The sequence below is a fragment of the Channa argus genome, chromosome 3 (genome assembly GCF_033026475.1).
Source record: "Channa argus isolate prfri chromosome 3, Channa argus male v1.0, whole genome shotgun sequence".
In the NCBI taxonomy this organism is placed as follows: domain Eukaryota; kingdom Metazoa; phylum Chordata; class Actinopteri; order Anabantiformes; family Channidae; genus Channa; species Channa argus.
In genome coordinates this window covers 10994604-11011021 of record NC_090199.1, presented here as the reverse complement: position 1 = coordinate 11011021, position 16418 = coordinate 10994604, and the positions used below count along the sequence as shown (strand labels likewise).

Sequence of the window (16418 nt, the reverse complement as noted above, 5' to 3'; positions counted from 1 at the left end):
GTAAAGATGGCTAAGGGAGGTGATTCCATCCCCACACCGCCAAGCAGAAGCCAAAGAGAGACATAATTAACTCCTAGATCTTTTGTATTTCTCATCTGACTGCAGGGCGGAGATGAAAGGGGCCTGCTAAGCCTGGCATTCCACCCCAATTACAAGAAGAATGGCAAGCTCTACGTCTCTTACACCACCAACCAAGAGCGCTGGGCCATCGGACCACATGACCACATTCTCCGTGTGGTTGAATACACCGTTTCAAGGTAATGGGTGAAGTGTGTGCCAAATCTACCTTTATTGTGGATTGTTCACTTACCAAAAGGACAAAAAAACTCAACATTATACCCACTTATCTATTAATTACTTTGGATTATTATAGACTGGAAATTCTAAATGCACTCATTCAATGTACTGTAATTTGCAGTGATGAAAGCTGAAGAAAATTCTTAAAGTGTGTTTTTTAATTGATTGATTTTTGAAGAATAAGTAAAAATATAACAAAAATTAACATTTCTAATCTCAGAATGCTTGAGGATTGATGTCAATAACTATTTAAAACATTTGATACATTTTTGCCAGAACCCATGTTACCCATAGTACAAATAAAAGGCTCAAAGATTTAGAATCTAAGTCAAAAAGTTTTTTAGCTGAATATGTGATGTGTGCAATTGTCAGCATGATAACAGCAATATTTTACCTTTTGCTGTATACATACCATACCTCACACTCCCTTCACAATAGCCTGTGATTAAGAAAATAGTCTTTCCTCACAAACGCGTTTAAGTGTTACATTTTAACTTGCATAATCACAGTTGTATGTTTGGCTTCATTGTCTAATCATACAGTAATTCTAGTGTTTCCAGGCTGTCGTGGTGACTGCAGTGTATATTCCTTAATTTGAGGGTAAAATAGAGCACCAACAGTTAAAAGTATTTGACGGGAGTTAAACAGAGTGATTTTTTTTTTCCTTTTGTAAGCTTTTTTTAAAAAAATTACAGGACTACTCAAAATAACACCTCATGAAATATTTGTTGCTGAAACCGTGAAGCCAAATCCTCACTTTGCACTAGAAATTGTGCAACTTTTAATAGCCTGCATTTCATCTTTAGCGTTCCACTCAGTTTCTTAGTGAGGAAAGGCAACAGATCTAGATAAAATGTCGCCATACAACAAACTATTTCACCTCATTTAAAGTTGTATTTTGTTACCACAAAACTCTCTGTCTCACTTCAGCATTTCCTATCCATGAGAGCACAGCGGTTCTTTAAAGTAATAACAAATAATCAGGGTGTGTACTCCCCTTTGAAATCTACCAGTTCTTCAGCTGGCACACAACAGCTACTTAGCAAGTGCATCTTACAGTGTGTAGCTTTGAATATTTATGAGATTGTCTGGAATGTAGAATCTACATATTAGTCACTTTAATGTTGGTGAACTTTCTGTCATCCAGGTGTAATTATGTGGAAGCTAAGTAATTTGAACTGGACTTCTTTCTTTTTAGTTGAAAACATTTTGCTACAAATCCAGAAAAAAAATACTAAAGAAGCTACTTGGATGAATAGCTAAATTCTTCCAGCTAAGAAGAAAGAGATCAAGTTGACATGACTCAACTTCCAGATAGTGACGTTAATGTGCAGCAACCAGTATTGTTGCACCATGATGACATAAACCAAATGATAATGTTTTATGTATTTCTCAGGAAAAACCCAAACCAGGTGGACACCAGGACGGTCCGAGTGCTAATGGAAGTCGCAGAGTTGCACAGGAAGCACCTCGGAGGCCAACTGCTCTTCGGCCCAGATGGTTTGTTGCACATCATCCTGGGAGATGGCATGATCACTCTGGATGACATGGAGGAAATGGATGGACTCAGGTGAGATTATAAGTTTGTAGATCATGTATAAATGATTGACTACCTTTGTCTTCTCCAAGATTAAATCCTCTCCTAGCTCATACCATTGTGAAGGTGTTTTTCGTTTGTGTTTTTGAATGCAGTGATTTCACAGGGTCCGTTTTAAGGGTAGATGTGGACACTGACTGTTGTACGACCTCCTATTCCATACCACGGGACAACCCATACTTCAACAGCACCAACCAGCCACCTGAAATCTTTGCCCATGGAGTACATGACCCAGGCAGGTGAGTGAAAACAACCGAAGAACTTAACATCTATTACTGGGAAAAGAGATACACTAGTTAAAATGCTGCTACTATGGCTATGAGTGAGACCTTTACTGTTCCCATCACTTTAACAACCTAATCCTGTCCTAAGCTTTTTTATCACTGCCGTTTTTGGAAATGTGTTTCATAAACTCAGTGTTCTTACGCAAACTTGTTATTTTTTAGTTAGTTGATGTCCAGACATAACTTCCGTTGCTTTTAATTCTGTGTTTTAGGTGTGCGGTGGATCGACTTCAGACAGACAATGGGAGTCTCATTATTCTCTGTACAGATGCAAGTGGAAAGAATGAATCAGCAGGAAGAATCCTGGAGATTACTAAGGGGAAAGACTATGGTCAGTTAAAGTCTTTTATAAGTTTGAAAGGAGTTTATTATTTTGCAATGCTAAGTTAGCTCATAATAAATAAGTATAAAGAAATAAATAGATGGATGGCATTACATCTTTAGAAAGAAATGAAAATCCATTAACCTCTTGGATAACCTTTCATATCTTTTCTTCGAAAAAATGACATCTGTTCTTACAAATGGCTTTCATTTTGTGGGAACATGGTGTTTTTGCAACAATTCCAGAAAACGCACCAGTTGAGTACAGAGACAGTGAAGGTTAAATGTAAAAATGATGTGATCTAAAAAGATTCCCCCCTTATGGAGTGTAGATTTGCCAAGAAATGTGAAATTGTGTCCACAAGTAGGATTTAAAGCTGTCAACAACAATAACTGTCTAGATGATGGTTTAGCATTATTGAAAACACAGCTGGAGGGGTATAGTTTTTCTCTTATTGCCAAAATAATGAATAACAGAAGCACTTTGGCATTGCCTACTTCCTTTCAGAATAAAAATACTATTGTTCCCAATTACATTGGGCTTGTTGTCTTTGCCACAGTTAGTGTTGCTTTGCTGACTCATATAAAGCCTCCAACCACTGCGAAGAGCCGGATCTTGTCGTAGAGCATCTCTCACCTGGCCAGATGCCTGATTCTAGAAGGTTACCCAAGTCTAAAGTTATTACTGTTGTGAAATGAGCACATCAAGTCTTGGCTAATAAATTTTAAAAAGCAGTAAAGCTTCATTCATATTCCCCTTTTCCAAGACAACTGTAATGCAGAAAACATGCCATGGGTGCTTCAACATCACATAGAATAATAGATAAAGATTTTGATAAAGGCTAAATAAATTCTAAGTTAGCTGCCAAGGAAGAAGTTTAAAATTATATTGCTCTCTCATCTAAATCATGATTAACTCTGTCCTCTTTATTCTTACTGGAGTGGTTGTCTCTAATAGGAACCACGCAACCATTATGTCTGAAAGATCTATTGGGAAAATAAACATGGTTTATCTTTTTCCACCATAAACACAACAACACTTATTTTAAGCAAAGTTATAGTAAGCACCTAAAGTAAATCAGTAAATCAGTAAATCACAAGCCCTGAGGAATACAGATAGATGAATAGTAGTGAATTGTATTTTGGTAAGATAGAATGTACTGTTTCTATGATTAACAGGGCATAGGGTAGTAAGTCTCTAAATCAGATCTTTACCTCCTTGTCACTCTGTAGAAAATGAGCCCTCTGTCTATGACCTGCAGTCCAGTGGAGGGGCACCACCTGTGGGAGGGTTCATCTACAGGGGCTGCCAGTCTAGAAGACTGTATGGCAGTTATGTGTTTGGGGACAGAAATGGGTAAGTAAGAAAAATGACCGACTTTTCAGACTGTACAGATAAAAACTATAACGGAACATTAAATCACTGTATGTTGTGAAATCTTGACACTCCCTAAATACTCAATGTCAAAAAGCTCGACCCTCCTTATATTTGAAAACACTGTATCCGCTTCGTTCTGCTGGCGTTTAAGTTCAGTTGATTCATGAGTTATCAAAAACATCTTCATTCTTAGTAAGATCAACATAACTCTTCCTGCTCTTCTCACACAGAAAAATGTGTCTTTTACATCAGCATGTGCCAAAGTAAACACAGAGTTCCATCCACACGGTGGGAAACAAGTTTTATGTTACTGTCACCACCACAGCACATTCTATTCAGTGTACATGGAAATTAGACATTCTTCTCTATGCTGTTCACACTTTTCTTTGGTTTGTAATTCATCCTACTTTGCTGATGTCAAACACAGACACTCGAGTAAACAAAGGAAGTAAATAGTGAAGGGGAAAGTACACTATCAGGAGTTGGCGCTGCGTTTAAAACAACGTGTGTTGGGTTAATTCAGTGCCTCGTTACAATTTGGGGACATATTGTTGTGGCTAATTGAAGGCTCCTGCATGATGTATGTTTTGAAAGTTGAACCCAAAGTCTTAAATAACACCATGTGGAACACGGTGAAAAAAGGAGATGGGTCAATAAAACGTGTTGTGGGAATTACGTTATCCTTGTTTACAGATCTCAACTGTAATTTGGACAATACAGCTGTAAACAAATTGCATTTTATTTTTCACCTGCAAAGCGATTTATACTATATTATATTGTGCTATATATCACAATCTGATAAACTTTATGAGACCATACAAAGCAGTGGCTCTGAGTAATTGACCTAACCCATCTTTTGTTTACCTCAGTAACCTGCGGATACTCCAGAAGTCGACTTCAACAAGTGATGAACAATGGTTGGAAAAGGCTCTGTGTCTGGGCTCAGCTAACCCCTGTGGCTCTATGCTTGTTGGACATATCTTGGGTTTCGGGGAAGATGAACTAGGTCAGTAGGATACAAATTTTGTGTTTCCCTTTGTTTTTTCCTTTTTGCTCTTCCTACCTACAAATACAAGTAAAAACTATGTGTGGACATAGTGTGGGGTTTTAAGCATGAGCCCTTGACTTCAGTTGATGGATGTCAAAACTATAGAAAAGTCATGACTTAGAGTCAGTGTGTTGGTTTGTTTGGCTGTTTAACAGGATTTTTGTGATGTTTTACTTTAACACAGAGTGATACATAGAAATGTTTAAGAATCTGGGAGAATTCTCTAGCCAAAATGACATGACATTAGAAACCTCAGAGAAACGAATAGTGTTGTTAAATTCCATAGTACCGTTTCAGACTGACTTCACTTTTGTGGTTTTCCGTCATTTTTTAGGGTTGTACCACATACCTGGTAATTTGTTTGGTATCACTTCCTTTGAGGTTTCATGTGAGCTGAGGTAATCAGCTCACAAGATGACTCGAAAAACTGCAGACCCATTGGTCAAAGTGAAGGTTCCCTACAACTACCAAGCATTTATCTCATGGTCTGGACTCTAATGCATTTCTCAGATTATCCGGATTTTTTTAGAAGTTTATTTATATAATTGTCATTTCTAATAAGTAGTACCAATATCCCATAGAGTCCCTTATAATATTAGGTATTATATTATATGCGGGAGTATAAAGGTGTGTCACTGTTTACTGAAGAACTGAAAGAAAAGATAAAGGGTTATCTGAGGTGAGTGGGCTAATATGATACAGAACATTTTACAAGTTGAACTCCTCCAGACACTCGCAGAATTATTAACTGTCAGCTCTGGTGTTTCTGTTTAAAATGAACACATGATTTGGATCGCTCACATAGCCATCAAAAATGTTTGATCGTAGCTCTGCCAGATCTTACGAGGTATTTAAAGGTTCCTGCATTTGATCATGGTTTGCAGGCAGTGCAAGAATCATGGAAGGGGGTGGGCGTGTGTCCCAAAGTATGGGTCTCCACAGACACATGTTTACAATTTGTCCCTTTGTGGAATATTCTTGCGGGCTTGTTCCTCATTAAATTATCCACCTGGTTCCCAGTCATGAGTATCCAATTGTCCCATTACACTCTTTCTTAAAGTCCTGTGGCAAGTGCAACATTGCAGAAGCTTTAGCCACACTAATTTTCCTTGTAGTATCCCATGTCCTGTCCTTTTATCTCCTTTTCTCATTGTTAATTTTATGTACTTGTACTATGTACTAGTTTGTTTAGGGCAAGCCTTGTTAAGTGATCATTTCCATGTGAATTTCCTTCTTTTTCAGGTGAAGTCTACATATTGGCAAGTAGTAAAAGCATGGCACAGTCACACAGTGGGAAACTCTACAAGCTGGTGGACCCCAAAAGGTACAATCGACATGTAAAGTTTCTTTATCTTAGGAGTTGGTGTGAATGTGTCATATTGCAGCTGTTGTATGTGTTCAGGGTTTAGTTGTATGTAATTGGTCATACTTCAATGGTCCTCCACTTGTAAATGCTGTCAAATGAGACTCCAACAAACTCAGCCTCAAATCCTAATTTCATGCTGGTTTTGTTTTGGTGGGTCTGATGAGGCACAGATAATCCTGCATATAACACACAAAGTCAGAGACTCGTGCGACCATGAATCTAAAGTTAATCACCTTTAACAGAAGCGAGGTATTTTCGTTCTCATTTTCCGGCTTAAGTCCCCTCCAAACACATTTGTGGTGACCAGAACCTTTATGCCCGTCAACAAGTCATCACATCACCACCTGCCTCAGCCAAAATAAATGCTCTGCAGTAACTGGAGAATAACCATAGCTTTTCAAAATGTTAGTGTAAAGTATTGCTAACAGCAACATTGACTAGCTGGCAATGTTCACCTTTGTAGCTATTGCCTGCTGGTTATTTTCAGAGCTTTTGGCAGCAGGGTTTATTCCGCTGAGAGTAAGGGAAACACAAAGGCACCTGTTGTCAAGCAAAGTGGCCTCCACTTATTCTATGCAAGCACATTAAGAAACATTTGCACATGTCCATACATATAACATAGTCAACATTTTAGTTGCCATTATGTGGACAGAGTAAAACTATTCTGCAGCACATGCTCACATCAGGTTTTCTTATAGTGGTGTCTGTGCAGTGTAATGCTTAATTACTTGATGTTGAACAACTGTTATGTGTAAGCAGCACACGTGAGTACAACTTCATAATTCAGATGTGTGTGTGTGTGTGTCACTGTGTCATAATACTTACCATATGCATCTCAGTATTAGAAATCATTCAGATAGTGAAGGATAAACTGTTTGTGCAAAACCAAGTACATGTGAAAAACATTTGTCACTCAAGATTAGAAAAAAAATGCAGACAGGGTATGAATTTATCCCACACTGAATGGATATATAAACTTCCCTGTCTGATATATCACTCTGGAAGTAAAGAAAGCACTGCAAACATAAGCAGACCTTGTAATTCAAGCCAATGGCTTTTAACGTTTCAAGCTGAACCCCCATATTTCTGCCTATCTTCTTATCAGAACTTTTAAAGGAAATTGAGAGAGGAAGATCCTGCAGAGTTAGGCCCGTCTCCTAAGGTCAATAAATGGCATGTGTCCACATTAAAACTTACTGAATGCGCAGGAAAGGCTCCACACTAATAATATTTCTTTAGGCTAGGTTAGATTTGATTATGAGACGCAGATAAAGTAAGAGAAGCAGGCTTAGAAAGAGTGGATGTGCATGTCTCCAAATCACATTAAATTGTATCCGCAGCTGATCATTCCTGGGTGACGACAGTGCCACCCATGCAATTAATTACACCACAGATGTTTTGAAGGGGCCCTGATGGCTTGCTTCATATTTATGTTTTCTGGCATGGCTGCTGGATGTATTTTTCCCAAAGAACAATTCTTTCCACCATCAACTGGGCTTGTTTAGTCTGTTCAGATCCTGTGGTGTTGGAGTCCTAACTCCTAATACATTTTGGCTTCATTATTAGGATCTTGTTACAGGGAGGGTGGAGAGGGGATGACAGGGGAGTAAAGGGGGTAGCTAACGTGTCTGACCTCAGTACGTTATCAAGTCTGGTGGTCCTCCCCTCTTTTTTCTTTCCATAATGAGGGGACATCTGGAGCCTAAAACTCCCTCAGAAAAAGTTTTGATTTAGAGTATAGTGGTTTTTGTGGTCCAGTATAGCATCTAGCGCTGTGTTTTGATCAACTTTGTGTTTGGGAACATAGAGGGAGAAAAGAGGAATTGTTGGGGAGAGTGGTAAAGGCTTACAGGGTAACATCAGCCATAAAATCCCTCAGCAGTGTTTGTGTAAACATGTCCTGGCCAGATGACTTGATTCTAGGTATTTGTTTGTCAGTTGGAGTACCCCTCCAATAATAAATAGGCCACCATGCATTTTAAACCATGCTGGGTGTGTGACGGGGTACAGTACAGTACAGCAGTGGGATAGAAATATCTACAATAATACTGTCACTATATGGTGACCTGGAGATGTTTGAAACCCTATGAATCATTAGTAAATGGACCTTTGAGTCATTGAGTCAAAACTCAAAAGAAGCAACAATCTTACTTCCTCTATGAGCATTAAACAGAGAGCAGTAGCCCGCACACTGAGTGAAACTTTACTTTTATTGTGGTTGACTATGCTCATATACCATAGACTAGTTTTGGCCTATTTGGTTAGTTTTCTGTCCCATTAATTTTGCGTTTAAAAATAATTCCGTATACAGTGAGAGCATTGTGTTTATGCCAGGGACAACTAATGCTGCAAGGAGTTTTTCTTTTTGAGAAATAAAACTTGTAAACAAAACCATTATGATATGGTGCAAGACAAAGGTTTTGTTTCAGCCCCTGTGTGTGCATACAGTACCAAAGGTACTGGCATACAGTAAAGTTGCATGTCTATCTTGCAATTGCTTAACCTACAGACCTCCTGCTGATTTCTGGTGTAAAATGCAAACTGCCTTTTGTTTGTTATAGTCTCTTTCCACAGAGAAAAAGAAAATTCTGTAATTTGCACGACTTTTCAGATGTTCAGCTTTTGTCAGCTTCAGAGTGGACCAATTGAATTGCAGTGAGCAGAGACTTTAAAAAGACATAGTGAACTTCAAATGGGGTCCTAAGACCTCCTTTATGAAGTGCATTAGCCATGGAAGTCACAAAGCACTGTGTGTGAAGGGGAAGGAGACTGCGGATGCTCATTTGTGGATATATTAATCTGAATGTGTGTCTCTTAGTGTTTTGTGTGTACAGATATAAACTGTGTGGGTGGTGGGTACACACAAACATGCACATCTTTCAGCCTGTGCGAGCGTGTGGTACACTAGCTCCCAGCATGCTGCAGAAAAAAGCCCTTTTCTTTATTTTCCTATCCCTTCTAAATCTTCCTACATCGCCGCTGTGGTCCTCCCCTTGACAAAGCTGCTTGCCAGTCGCACTGAATAGCCCTGGTTCCTACAATACACAGTAAATTTCTTGCACAATTAAAACAAGGAATGAAGCTACAAAAGAAGCCCCCAAACAATGGAGTCAGATGACAAAACAGCAAAAGAGACCACACTGGGCAGTTTGATTAAGCCATTGTTGGTACGCACAATGTACACCACTCCACCGCCCTTTTCTCACATATACCTCATGTCAGTCAAACAGTCCCTGTGAGCCAACAAGCTAAACACACACACATACAAACCTTATAATCAAACAGATCAGCAACAAGTTTGAGGCAGATCATCGACACAACTCTGATGGCAAAGACCATCAGTGTTAAGACATGTTAAAGCTTAGCTGATGTAAGGACAGAAGGGAGGACAGACTTTACCACAGAATGACAGCCTTAACCAACATCAATCATCCTTGTTCTGTGTCTTATCTTTCCAGCCAAGCAGTTGCTCCTGCGCCTGTTTATTTTACTCGCCTATTGCTATATTTGAATTTGAATGATTATGTAATCTGCAGTTCATACAACTATCACATTTTTATCATTATCATCATCTCACTCTCGGTCAATGTAACCCATGTGCGAGTACTAACTTTCTTCTCCCACTCCTTCACTTTCACACATACACCACCCCTCCCAAAGTTGATAAATTCCCACAGTGGCTGTTGACCCAGCTGCCTTTGTCAAGTGGCGCTACCAGCAGGTGCTGTTTTCACAGCCACCCTGGCAGTCGTACAGACTGTTTAGTAGTGCTGCTGACCCCTGCCTGCTATTAACAGTGTTAGCTACAGACCCCCCAGTCCCCTAGGGACTCTTACTCTTTCTCTCTCTCCCTCTCTTTCTATTTGCTTCTCTCCTTCAGTCTTTTTTTAACTACATGCAGCCTGCAACAACAAAAGCCAGTTCGGATAGACTCTGGAGTAGGTTGCTGATGGGAGCATGGGAATCAACCCCCTTAACCTGCATCTTCAAAATTTAACACACAAACACACCCACACAATCAAAGTACGGTCACTTCTATCAGTAAGCATGTCGTTCAGAACACGTACAATGCATTTTTCAAACTAGAATGTAAAGAAATACATTTATCACCAATAACATACATTTTTACTATAATGTGATATATAATAGCAGCAGCCTTCAACTTGTTAATGTCAGAACAGGTGAGACCCTCAGCAGAGTGTCTAAGAGTGAATTTACAGCTCAGCTACACAGATGGATGTAGGCTAATGTGGTAATTTGTTGATGAACAACTTATAAAATGATCACCATGCTTGCAGCTTTTGTCTTCAGTCTAGTTTTGTTTTCTACTGCTGATGTACCACTTGCTCTCTGATAGTGATTGATGAGTTCTCCCATGGACTCCCAAGCATTACGTATACATAGTCTATATACACGTGCACACACTGACCTCACAGCTCAGGCCTCTCTGTCCTCATACCAGCGTCATTCCACAGGAGTCCAGTGACGATGCCTGTGTGTGTGTCTGTATGTGTCCAGCAAATTGCATTGCCTCATTGGCTTTTAACGCAGTACAGCAGAAATGTTTACACATCTGTATTTCCCCCATTCACTCTTTTACAAACATACACACACAAGTGTGAATATATATGTGTGTTTGTGTCTGTGTGCATGTGTGTGTGTGTGTTTTTTCAAGGGAGATTTGGGGGCAACAGGCGTTAACAGACACTTCACATTTGAACTTCATTACACTGTATTATTACTCACTGTATTATTTCCAGATTTGTAAAGCGTGATATGAAATAATTCTGATTTAGCCCATTTGCTGATGTGCGTGTCTGGATGTTTGTCTTAATATGGAACAATAAAAAAATGTCTCTTTGGTGTTCGGACTTTACACATATGGTGTGGAGATGCTTGTGGTGTGAGTGTGTCTGCATTTTTCAAGTTATGTTTATATCTGCAGAAGCCCTCTATACCTTGGATTGCTGTTCACATAGAGGGAATTTAGGAAAAACATAGGTCAAAATGATAAAAACATCACACTTTACACAGATTTTGTCCTTGCTTTACAGTAGAATAAGAATTAACATAGTGTGAATATGACAATATCACCACTTTAAATGGAAAAAAAATCCAAGTTATGGGGATTTGAACACATTTTAACTAGCTAATGGGGTTTACTTCATATTATATCTCTATTATTCAAAATTGCCATCCCGCTTATGAAATTTAACAAAAACATACATTCTTACAAACATGTTATTCACAAACATTGCTCTCAAGCATTGTATATCATCAGCATATCATATGACTAGAATTTGAAATTTCAAACCACCTTCTGTTTGCTACAAATATCACAATACATTAAAACATAGCATTAGACATAGTGTAAGCATGAAATATTTTCTACATTATTACCACAAACTATTGGATTGTATAACTGTAACTTAGCCAGTACAAGTCGGACAAGAGTTTTGTTTTGCTTTTACAGCTTTTTGTGTCTCTGTACGCAGAATATTTCAAAAATGTTATGAGTGGATTTTGCACGAAATGTTGTGGAAAATAAAGTACTGGAAATAATATAATGATGTGGGTGTCACGTTGACTTCTGAAGGAGACTTCTAAACAGACTCATGTAACACATCTAAAAAGAGACAAAAGAAGAAGGAAACTATTCATTACTACTCCTGTCAAACAATGTTTGGACAATGGAAAACTCATTTGTGTTATGCGCACAATAACCCTGAAAACTTATCTATTTGGATCATGTAGTGTAATTGGATGTAGTTCAGATAAGTTGGTAGAATTTGAACAGGCACACAGTAACTCATACATCATGATATGCAATCATCCAAACAGACTGACTACACCCCTTTACACCACCACACTTTGCTTGTCATTAATACAAGTGTGTTTACATCTATAACTCTTTCCAGTACAGTCATTACTATCTGATGTAAGCTGAAGGTTTAACCTCATTTAAAGGAATGAGGGCATAACTAAACCCGGAGACCTTAGAGGCAAAGGCCATTTTTTGTATTTGCTCCCCAAAAACCCAATTAGTTTTTAAAATAGCATTTGGAGTCCAAGTTACTGGAGTTGGGGACTACTGATCTATGCTTTTGGAATGGGTTAAATAGGCTTCTGTTACTACTGATCACAAATACTCTATGTAAAATTGTGTTATTGGAAAACTCCTAAATGTCCTAATGTCCTAAAACCGATATTTTCCAATAATATTCTTTAAATGCCGTTAATTGTAAGAGTACTATTGTCTCCCTTTATTTGTCTGTTTGAGACTTTAGTCAATGGCGCTAAGCAATAATATTCAATTGATGTCATGTGAAGCTAATGTCTTTCACATACTGACTTCCTTCTCTTTGACAACCATTGCAGGCCTCATGCCCCTAAGGAGTGTCAGCGTCAGGTGGAGCCTCCAGAGCTGCTGATGACAGCCTGTTCCAGACACTGTAAAAATGGACACTGCACTCCTACTGGCAAGTGCTGCTGCAGCCCCGGCTGGGAGGGACCCTTCTGCCGTGTCGGTGAGTGCCTTTTACCAGATTTTCTTCTACTGCATGCAAAGTAGCTTCATCTGGACAAACATCCATGTTGTGTTGCTTTCCAGATGTGTAAATGAGATTTAGTATGTGTGCAACATGTTCTGTAGGGCTGCAACAAATTTTCCTATAAATCATCAAAAACCTATTTGATCTTTTGGGTTTCAAAATGCATCTTGCCTTCCTTTTTATCACTAATGTTTTTTCTCTCTTCCCCTCTCTGTGACGTAGCCAAATGTGAACCAGCCTGCCGCAACGGAGGAGTGTGCATGGAGCCTAACAAGTGCCTGTGTAAGAGCGGCTACTCCGGCGCCCAGTGTGAGAAAAGTGAGCGGGGTATGCCCAACGACCAGGAGAAAGACGGCATACTTGACCACATCATTGACATGACCTCGTATCTCCTGGACCTGACCAGCTATATTGTATAGGGGTACGCAGAGGGGGGCTGTTCCCCAATGCCATCCTCAAATTGACACAAATCTACCTACCACCATCAGCAGACTCTAACGAGGTGTCCACAATATGGTCTCTTAATCTTCTTCACGCCCACAATGGCATGTACACACACAAACACACACACACACACACACTCACACACACACACACACACACACAAATATACATGCAGGAGCCCCGTTAGACTGCTCTTCACTCGCATCACCAAGCTCTTTCTCTTTTTGCCTATAAGCTACTTGCTCTTGAGCACCAGGCCTGGCATCCAAGCCGTGTTCATATTTTGGAGACACAGACAGCTGCAAGCATGGCAGAGTTATAGAAGGTCCACTAAGACATTGACTCTCTCGTTCAGAAAACACTCACAATAAGGCTGACTCTACAGGAACAGACCATTGTTACCCAAGACTTTGGATTTTATCAGGGGCGATCTGTTACTTTACTGAAGACCCCCCCAAAAAATTGCATTTTGGAGGCAATTCAGCAGGAGACAGTTTATTTTTCAAATGTTCTGCAAAAATTCAAAATTGTCAGGAGCGGTGTGGCCGAAGACCCAAGTTGCGATCATATGGTCCATTCAAACCCCAGCAAAATAAATGTCTACATTCAGTACGCAGACTTTGAAGGGACACTCTGCATCTCAGCTTCAGCTACAAATGACAGAGAAGTTGTGAGTCACATAAAGCCCACAGTGCTTTGTGCTCAACTATTCTAAAAGCCCTAATAATATAAAAAAAGAAAACACATTTTGTTGCTTATGGTGTTGTATTAAGTTTGTGGGCGCATTGTTGTAAAAAGCTATTACAGTATGTACACTTTGTTTTGCAGCACTCATTTTCCATCAGTGTGCAGAATGGATTTACAACAGAGGACTCTTACACAGAATTAGGAACGACTGACTGAGAACAATGTACTTCTATCAAAGCCAGTTTCATACAACCTGGACGGAGTTGTTGACTCCCATGCACTGTATTCATTTTAGTTTCATTCACTTTTTTAATTCAAAATAAATCTACACATTTATTAAAAGCGCAATAAGTCGTTTTCACATTCACACAGACCCATCGCACCAGCACAGCTGTGGATGAACAAACTCCTTTCATTGTGTCACACACTGAACCTGAACTCAAAACTACAAAGGGAAGAGATGATGTGATGTACATTTCCAATAGAGCTTACCTAAGTACTACTTAGCATTGCAAAAAAAACTATAGCATTACTATTGTTATCATAGAGGAGGTTTTATTTTTTTAAGCTTAATAATATATGGGAGAAAATGGTGTTTATAGAAAGCAGTTTTACACTAAGCCTGTCAGTTCATGCCATTTCGTGTTTTTTGTCCTTATACATATGCAACTTTTAAGAAAGACACACGAGGTCACATTTCTCATTATGTTTCTTTTTTAATGCCAATGTTAAAAGTAATGCATGTCTGTGCTTGCATACAGTAATTGAGTCCATCTGATTCTTTACCCTCACGTGGATTCATGTGGATCACCCATGTCAGAAATGTGTGTCTGTTGTGAGATGATCAAAGTTCCTGTCAGGCCACCAAGTCAATCACAGACAGAGACAGATCTTATCTGTGGAGAGCAAATTTAACATTCACCCGAGGATCTGTCTAATGGAGATACATCAGAAAAGAAAATGTCAAGATGGAACATTACGCTCTATGAGCAACTGATTCAAGTATAGTTAAAAAAACAGTTGGCAGATTGTGATTGTCTGGAGCCACATTAATGTGTTTCCTCTTAACGTGCCAGACAGCATGTGCACATTAATGCTAATTTTGCTTCATCCCCAACTTTGATTTTGAAAAACCGGTTTCCAACAATTAGTTAATTGACGCTCAGTTTGCATAAAAAATGTATCTGTTGTTCGTCTTCACCTCGTTTGTGTGTGCTGAAATAAATCAACTCTACCTGGTCGAAGTGAGTCAAAATGGAATTCATGCTGTAAAATGGAAAATTATAAATTTTTTAGCACTTAATGTGAAAGTTGCATTGTAGCTGCTGAGACGGCGTGGTGTGAATAGAATAACCATTTTCATTATTTAAGTAGTTACACAAATAAATAATTATTTAAGTTTCTATGTTGTTTTTACCATTGTACTGTATGTGATAATTTTTTATTCCTGTATTGTAAATAAAAGTAGGGATAACTTTGTTTCTCTTCAGAATTATCAATATGTCTATTAAAATTTATAGCATGTCTAAAATATTCTCCTTTGTTTTGGTATTACCAGTGTCATTTGGACCACAATTTATAGTAATGCTTTATTTTAAATGTTGGCATTGCTAAGTAAGTTTGCAGTTATTTTCTGGAAAGAGGTTTGTATTTTGTAGTAATGAAAAGTAAAACAATTGTTTTAACCACTAGTCAGCTTCTGAAAATGTAGCTCAATTTTAAGCTAAAGAAAATATCAGTTCATTATTCCAATGTTATTGGAAACTTTGTACGCCACATATGTTAAATTGTATGCTTGATTTTAGATAAATCTAAATGGCCCATGGTCTTAATCCGCTATGTTGGTCTCAGGTGTACACAGAACATCTTTTTCTGGATGAGGGATCCCTTCTCCTTTGTGCTTTTTGAGGTTTCCTCAATATTTCTTCCCTGTTACAAAGTTTTTTGGGAAGGTTTTGTTTAATCGGATCCTAGGCTTTAAGATTTAGGGACAGGCGTCGTCGTATGCTGTACACATTGTAAAACCCCTTATAGGTAATTTGTGATTTGGATATTTGGCTGTATAAATAAAATAAATGAATTTTAGATGATAAAGTTCACGTTTTTGAATGTTGAGCTGAACAGCTGTGAATCAAGATTTTAATTGGAAGCGGAAAAAAATGTACAGACATTTCCTGTATAAGTAGTCCCAAATCACTTTTTCTAGGGAATGTATTTGAGAGGTGAGAGAACCTAGTTAATGGCGCAACACTCTGCAGATCTGCAGAGGTTTTTTTCTTTGTGGTTTCATCCGAGCAACTCCTTTTTTAACATTGCACATGGTTGTGTGATCTATGTCTACTGGAAAATATTGATCACCAGTTTGTTGAAAGAGATTATGTGTGACTTTTTGAGACTTCCCCTTCTAAATCAGGGTCCTGTAGGACTGTAGTCTAGGGGTTGATA

At 38.7% G+C, this 16418-nt stretch overlaps 1 protein-coding gene across 3 annotated transcripts in view; it reads left to right on the top strand.

Moving 5' to 3' along the window:
• The window catches only part of hhip (hedgehog interacting protein), a 32620-nt gene extending 17116 nt beyond the window's left edge, over nucleotides 1-15504 (top strand). For all 3 annotated transcript variants that reach the window (XM_067498327.1, XM_067498329.1, XM_067498328.1), the window contains exons 5-13: nucleotides 106-257; nucleotides 1694-1867; nucleotides 1990-2133; nucleotides 2391-2509; nucleotides 3733-3856; nucleotides 4747-4883; nucleotides 6168-6249; nucleotides 12670-12818; nucleotides 13065-15504. In XM_067498327.1, the coding sequence (XP_067354428.1) occupies nucleotides 106-257; nucleotides 1694-1867; nucleotides 1990-2133; nucleotides 2391-2509; nucleotides 3733-3856; nucleotides 4747-4883; nucleotides 6168-6249; nucleotides 12670-12818; nucleotides 13065-13261 (1278 nt within the window). In that variant the 3' untranslated portion in view covers nucleotides 13262-15504. The remainder of the gene's footprint in view (nucleotides 1-105; nucleotides 258-1693; nucleotides 1868-1989; nucleotides 2134-2390; nucleotides 2510-3732; nucleotides 3857-4746; nucleotides 4884-6167; nucleotides 6250-12669; nucleotides 12819-13064) is intronic.
• Nucleotides 15505-16418: the final 914 nt, after the last annotated feature.